General features: G+C 36.2%; 2 protein-coding genes and 1 non-coding gene across 3 annotated transcripts; 2 read left to right on the forward strand and 1 right to left on the reverse strand.

Annotated features, from left to right (window-relative positions):
• The first annotated feature begins 931 nt into the window (after positions 1–931).
• On the forward strand, positions 932–1,849 carry LOC117618021 (zinc finger MYM-type protein 1-like). Its single transcript, XM_034347652.1, has one exon. The coding sequence runs from the start codon at positions 932–934 to the stop codon at positions 1,847–1,849; it is 918 nt and encodes a 305-aa protein (XP_034203543.1).
• Positions 1,850–5,156: 3,307 nt separating this feature from the next.
• On the reverse strand, positions 5,157–6,260 carry LOC117618022. The gene has a single exon (XM_034347653.1). It carries the CDS (start codon positions 6,258–6,260, stop codon positions 5,157–5,159), a length of 1,104 nt encoding a protein of 367 aa, XP_034203544.1.
• Positions 6,261–7,049: 789 nt separating this feature from the next.
• On the forward strand, positions 7,050–7,156 carry LOC117620438. The gene has a single exon (XR_004584775.1). It is a non-coding gene; the product is annotated as a small nucleolar RNA R71 (small nucleolar RNA).
• The last annotated feature ends 284 nt before the right edge of the window (positions 7,157–7,440 follow it).

Consider the following 7,440-nt stretch of genomic DNA (forward strand, 5'->3'; position numbering starts at 1 on the left):
TAATGAAATGGGCATTTAACACCAGTGGTGGATCCACATAGGGGCAAGGGGGCCAATTGAGCCCCGCAAGCCCGGAATCCTCCATAGGAGCTGAAGAACTTGACCCCTACAAATGCCCAGAATGTGTTTGATGAAATGCCCCAAAGAGGGAGCTGCCATAGCCAAGAGCTGCGCAGCGCACACACAAGGCCAACACTATCTCTTTTTTTTTAAGTTCTTGACGTCAAAACAACGTCGTTCCACTTAAGTAGTTTTTTTTTTGTTCCTGAAGTAAAAACGACGTCGTTCCATTTAAGTGAGTGTTTTAAAAAATTTTAGAACTGACCAAAACGACGTTGTTTTGGCTCAGATGAAAAAAAAAAAAAAACCCACAGCAGCACAGCAGATCGATAAAACAGATTGGGGAATGGGTTTTTCACTCATTCCTCTCATTCAAACCCTAAATCCCCAACCCCAACCCCTAATTCTACTCAACTTTCACTCAATCTGAAGGCCTCTCCACGTGAATCATCCTCCGGCACTGGCGTTCTCCTCATCAAGTGGCAGCAGCAAACCCCAAATTCAATTAGCTTTGAAATTTGCTCTCTTGAAAGTATGTCATCCTATTTAGTAATCTTTTTATGCTTTGATGAGATTGATTAATATGTTGATTAGTTTGAATGAATCAGAGTGTTTAATTAATTATATGTTAGTTTGTATGATTTAATTAGTTTGTATGTTTTAATATGATGGATTTTATCTCTCAAATTGAAATTATGTTATCCTAATTTCTAATCTTTTATTATGCTTTAATTGATTAATAAAGATTATTGTACATTTTTGTTGTTGTGGATTGTATTTGTTAGAAGTTTTTTATTATTTTGGTTAGTTAGAAAAAAATCTTGAAATTTAGATTGTTAATTAGTTTGTATGTTTTTTTGCATATAAAGTTATGGAACGATACTTTAAGAGAAAGTTCTTGTCAACCACTTCTAGTTCGGATAATGTGGGTAGTTCAGACTCAAGAGATGTGGGTATTTCAAGAGATGTGGGTATTTTGAAAAAAAGTGAGTTGCAAGATCTTATGAATAATTTTCCTGCAGACCCTGGACTTCAACCTCAAATTTTAGATTATGATCTTAACATTCGAGACAAAGTTCAAAGAGCATATCTACAAAAAGGTCCCTGTCAACCTAAGAATCACACATTTCCACAAATCGATCTTTCAGGGTATGATCGACGTTTTAATGTCAAGTGGTTTGATGAGTTTGACTGGTTGGAGTACAGTATAAGTAAAGATGTTGCATTTTGCTTTTATTGTTATCTCTTCAAATCCAATTTCAAAATTGGTCATGGGTGTAGTGATGCCTTCACAGAGATGGGTTTCAGAAATTGGAAGAAGAAAGAAAGACTCAAGAATCATATTGGAGGTGTTGGAAGTGTTCATAATCAATCTAGACAATATTATATAGATCTTATGAATCAGAAGCAACAAATCCAAACAGTTTTGGGCAAGCAATCAGACCAAGCTCGTATTGATTATCGTATTTGCTTGACAGCTTCTCTTGATTGCATGAGATTTTTGTTGAAGCAAGGTCTTCCTTTTCGTGGCCATGATGAGAGTGACACTTCAAACAACATGGGGAATTATTTGGAGCTCTTACAATTTCTTGCTGATCATGATGAGAAAGTTAAGGCCGTTGTGTTAGAAAATGCTCCAGGGAATCTCAAGCTAATAGCTCCAACAATTCAAAAAGATTTGGTGAATGCTTGTGCCACTGAAACTATTAAGAAAATCATTAAGAATATGGATGGTGCATTCTTTTCTTTATTAGTTGATGAATCGCATGATGTGTCAGTTAAAGAATAGATGGCAGTGGTGTTTCGTTATGTGGACAAAAGTGGGGATGTAATTGAAAGATTTGTGGGCATTCAACATGTTAGCGACACTACATCAAATTCACTAAAGGAGGCTATTGACACTTTGTTTGCAAAAGAGGAATTGAGCATTTCTATGCTAAGAGGACAAGGATATGATGGAGCTAGTAATATGAAGGGTGAGTTCAATGGTCTTAAAACACAGATTTTAAGAGAAAATCCTTGTGCCTATTATATTCATTGTTTTGCACATCAACTTCAATTAGCTCTTGTGGCCGTGGCAAAGGGAAATGCTGATATTGCCACTTTCTTCACATCTTGCAATAGCTTGGTTAATATTGTTGGAGCATCGTGCAAGCGTCGTGACATTCTTAGAGATCAACTACAAAAGGATGTTACGGAAGCTCTAGAAAAAGATACTTTTCCAACAGGGCGAGGCTTAAATCAAGAAACTTGTCTCAAGCGTCCCGGGTGATACACGTTGGAACTCACATTATGGTACATTACTTAGTATCATTTCCATGTTTAAATCTGTGGTGAAAGTGCTCAAATTTATTATTGAGGATGGCTCCACTGATAATCTAGGTGAAGCAAATAGGTCATTGAGAGAAATACAATCTTTTGAGTTTGTATTTCACCTATTTTTCATGAGATCTATATTGGGAGCCACAAATGACTTGTCACAAGCATTACAAAGGAAAGACCAAGATATTAGAATGCAATGACTTTAGACAAAGTTTGCAAGGACCAACTACAACACATGAGAGAGAATGCATTTGAAGCCTTGCTTGATCAAGTATCTTCCTTTTGTGGCAAACATGATATTGAGGTTCCAAACATGGATGATGCATATGTAGCTCAATGGAGATCACATCGGAGAGCTCCTAGAATAACACATCTCCATCATTATCGTGTGGATATCTTTATTCAAATCATTGAGTGGCAACTTGAGGAATTAAATCATCGTTTCAGTGAGGTAAATACTGAGTTACTTCTTTGTTTGGCATGTTTGAGCCCGGATTGTTCATTCATAGCTTTTGACAAACGAAAGCTACTTCATTTTGCTGAATTTTATCCTCAAGATTTTACTCCCTGAGACCTCTTGGCACTTAAAGATCAACTTGGGATTTATATTCATCATATGCGTACGAGGAGCGATTTTTCTCAATTGAAGGGCATTGGTAGCCTTGCAAGAAAAATGGTGGAGAAAGGCTTGCATAGAACATTTAATTATGTTTATTTGCTTATCACATTAGCTTTAACTTTACCGGTTGCAACAACTTTTGTGGAGAGAGCATTTTCTGCTATGAATATTGTGAAAGGTCCACTTCGCAATCGAATGGGAGATTAATGGTTGAGTGATAGCTTACTTGTTTACATTGAGAAAGATGTGTTTATTTGTATTGATAATGACTCTATAATGCAACGTTTTCAGAGTATGAAAACTCGTCGTGGACAATTGTAATGTGGTTTTTTCTATTAATTAAGAATTGTAATATTATCGTTTCAATTTTTTGGGTCTATTTTGTATAGAACTTTTTTGCCTTTTAGACGTTGACCCTGCAAGGAAAATTCCTGGATCCGCCACTGGTTAGCATCATATAGTTACAGTTTTGGACACTTGTTCAAGTGTCAGTAGTGAGGCTAACTCTAGTTTCCCTCAAATCTTTCTTCAACTTCAACTTATGCTCATCATACATTTTCATAAATTGTCTCACTATTGTTATACTGCTAGGAACATTAAACAAAGGGCAACTAACACTACCAAATTTCCTAGAGGCTATAGAGAAATGTCTTGTTTCTATAAGCTTGAGAGTGATGAGAGAGAGGTTGTAGAGTAAGAGGAAGTGAAAAGGTTGAGAGGGACTTTTTAGAACACGCATTTTAGATTTTGAGAAAGGGTGTGGCTTCTTATTTTTATAAGCTTGAGAGAGACAGTAGAGAAAGAGGAAGTGGAAAGACTGTAGAGAACGAGTAACAAACAAACAAAAATTTGCGAAAAGGGGGTTTTTGGTCCCGCATAAAATATTTATTAAAAAAATATTTCAAAACATGCAAGGCATATTGTAGTAGTTAATCAAACTCACAACGCATCTATGTATGTTGTAGAATAAATCTTTAACAACATGCAATACCTACACGTTGCAAATAATTTTTTTATTCACCGTTTTAACAACGCGCAATTATATCATGTTGTAAAAAAGAATGATTCACAACACGCATTAAACGCATGTTGTTAAACATGATGATTCACACATTAAATGCACATTAACCTCATATTGTTATATGTAATTTTTCTTGTAATGGGAGGTGATAATGGTTCGAAATCAATGGCTTTAGTTTTGGGCTATGTTTTCCAATTCCAACCACAATGGCTGCACCCAACTTTGGTGTTTTCTTGTCCCACAATATCACTTACAATATTTCCATGTTCTCATCATTCATAAGAAGAAGAAGGATGTTTTCAAGCAACCATTGGTCAATTAGTGACATAATAATATATGTAACATATATTAAAGTAGATGTTGCTTGCTCCATCACATTTTGAGCCACACTATTACACTAATGAAAACTTTTCATGAGTTTATATTTACATTTTATGGAAGTTCAATCCTATAATATTTGAGTTTATGACATGTGTATTGGGTACAATCAATGATCTACGTATCATTTGGATTAGTTTAAATTCAAATAATATATGAGAAGCTCTATTTTGTGACTTATTATTTGAGTATAAAACACAAATAAATCATCATTTGATTTGATTCAATAAGACCAGTTAGCTAATGCACTATGCGTGTCTTAGGATATTCATCTCATGTTCGTACATCAAAATATTGCATTTAACTCAACCATAGCTCAATGGTAAGAACATTTGCTTATATGGATGAGTGACCTCAGATTCAAACTCCAAAGACACTTCCCCTAAGCACTTCTAAACTTTGGCATTTTTTTATATATAATAAAACTCGTAGATATTGATAGTACGGAAAAAGAAATAGTTGGTGGTCTCAAAATCTCATGTATGTTCTAATGAATAGGGATCATAATTTGGCCTATGGCCCATGGGCTGAAGTGGGTTGCCTGAGGCCTGATGGCATTGCGTTTTGGGGCTTGAATCAATTATGTGCTAGGAGTAGAAAGAAAATAAAAACAACTAGATAAAGAAAACAGCAACAAAAATTATTTTTTAATTTTTTTATTTATTGAAAAGAAGTAAAGACTTTAGAAAAATTGGGTTGCCTCCCAATAAGCGCTTTATTTGAAATCTGTAGCTAAACTTTACAGAAGCTTGATGGTCAAATCACTAGTTCCTTCAGAGTCAAAGACTTATTTGTAATGTCAAAGGGTGTCTCTATGTAGGGTTTCAGTCTGTGACCCTTTACCTTGAATGCGTTTCCCTTAGCCTTATTAGTTATTTCAACTGCCCCATGAGAAAAAACTTGAGTCACCGGGTAGGGTCCAGTCCAGCGAGATTTTAATTTCCCTGGAAATAACTTAAGCCTTGAACTGAATAACATAACCTTTTGCCTTGGCTGAAATTCCTTCCGTAAAATTTGACTGTCATGAAATGCTTTAGGTCTTTCCTTATAGATCCGGGAACTGTCATAAAAACTGTCTTGAACCATACTGTCTACCACATCAATGCACATACATTCTTGCTGTTCAGCAGGACATTTCGCTGCCTCAAACAAATTAAACACCACAGATTGGTCCTGAACCAGTAAAGTCAATGTTCCAGCTTCCACATCAATTAAAGTCCTAATTGTTGCCATAAACGGCCTCCCCAAAATAATAGGTGTTTGAAAGTCTTCGTCCATGTCTAAAACCACAAAATCTGCCGGTAGATAAAAATTATCAACCTTAATAATTAGATCTTCAATAACACCTCTTGAATAAGTGATTGAACGATCAGCCAGTTGAAGTATAATTGATGTAGGCTTTAAATCTCCTTGTCCTAATCCCTGGAAAATAGAAAAAGGCATCAAATTAATACTTGCACCCAAATCAATTTTAAAATTAGAATTTTCAATAGTGCAAGAAATATTAAAACTCCCTGGATCATTTTTCTTAGGTGGCAGCTTGTGTAGCAAAACTGCGATGCACTGTTTTGTCAAAAAGACTTTGTCCAAATCTGCAAGGTTCTTTTTGCTGCTGCAAACTTCTTTCAAAAATTTGACATATGATGGAATTTTCTTGATCGCATCCAGCAATAGAATGTTGATTTGAACTTTGGATAGTGTCTGCATAAAGTCCTTGAGTTGCTGATCCCTCGCTTTAGGAATTACACGGTTAGGATAGGGCAGTGGAGGGTAAAACCTGTTTTGGGACAGTTTCGGGATATGCCAGATTATGTTTTTCTGCAGTTTTGGCAGGTTATGCTGCTGCAAAATTTTCTGCATTATTCTCCATTGCTTGCTGCTCCTTTCCAACCGGACAACATTGCAATCTTCACGTCCTTTTGGATTAGGCAATGTTTGACTAGGAAATTTGCCTTTTTCTCTGTCTGAAATCTGTGCAGCTAGTTGTCCAAAGTTTTAATTGATACTCCAACATTTTGAAATCTTTGATTGTTGCCCTCGATGAATGATTGAGTTGTTGCTGCCAATTTAGCAAGCTGATAATCCAAAGTTGGTTTGAATGGAGCAAATGGTCTTTGTGCATGCTGTAATGGTTTTGCATTATTTTGATTGTCACCCTATTTGAAATTAGGGTGATCCCTCCATCTTGGATTGTACTGAGTGGCATATCCATCATTCCTAGGTCTTTGATAGCTGTTCATCATATTAACATGCTGCTCATCAAGCTCTGGGTAGGATTCTTTATGCGGGTAGCCTATTATGTCATGTGTAGCCATGCTGCAAATACTACAAACTGTTGTTGCAGGTGGCTGCTGCTGTGTAGAACTTGCTATTTGTTGAAAAATAATGTCAAATTTCGCATCAATTTTCTTCTCCATTTTTTCCATTTGTGTAGACATGTTGGGAGAACCTACTGATGACTCAAAAATGCCCCTTTTATGTGAATGTTCTGCTGCCCATTGATGAGATTCTGTAGCCATCATATCAAATAGTTCAAATGCCTCCCTTGCATATTTATTTGACAATGATCCTCTAGCTGATGCATTAACATGGCTCTTAGATGTCGGATTAAGTCCGTCAAAGAAAATATTCATCTGTGTATCTGAATCAATATTAACATGTGGACACTTTATGCACATCTCTATATATCTCTCCCATGCTTCATGAAACTCTTCATTAGGCTTCTGTGTGAATGTCAAAATCTCCCTCTTGTAATTCAATGTCTTGGATGTTGGATAATATTTGTTTAGGAAATTTGTGTGTAATTGCTGTCAAGTAGTAATGCTATTAGCTGGTAGAGTGAATAACCAAGTTTCTGCCATGTGACAAAATAAAAAATTCACACAGACATCTTAGTACGCAAGGGAGGCGTTCGCTGGTGTAGTGTAGTCCCTAAGACGTCGTAGTAGTCGTTGTGGTGGTGGTGGTGGGTTATCTCCATCATGGTAACTAGATCACCCATAGCTAGGCTTGGTAAAGAACGTTGCATTTGATGCTTCCA

This window comes from Prunus dulcis, chromosome 2 (genome assembly GCF_902201215.1).
Source record: "Prunus dulcis chromosome 2, ALMONDv2, whole genome shotgun sequence".
NCBI lineage: Eukaryota > Viridiplantae > Streptophyta > Magnoliopsida > Rosales > Rosaceae > Prunus > Prunus dulcis.

Coding starts and splice junctions, on each gene's coding strand:
- LOC117618021 (XM_034347652.1), top strand. CDS start 932: ATGGAACGATACTTTAAGAGAAAGTTCTTGTCAACCACTTCTAGTTCG.
- LOC117618022 (XM_034347653.1), bottom strand. CDS start 6,260: ATGCAGAAAATTTTGCAGCAGCATAACCTGCCAAAACTGCAGAAAAAC.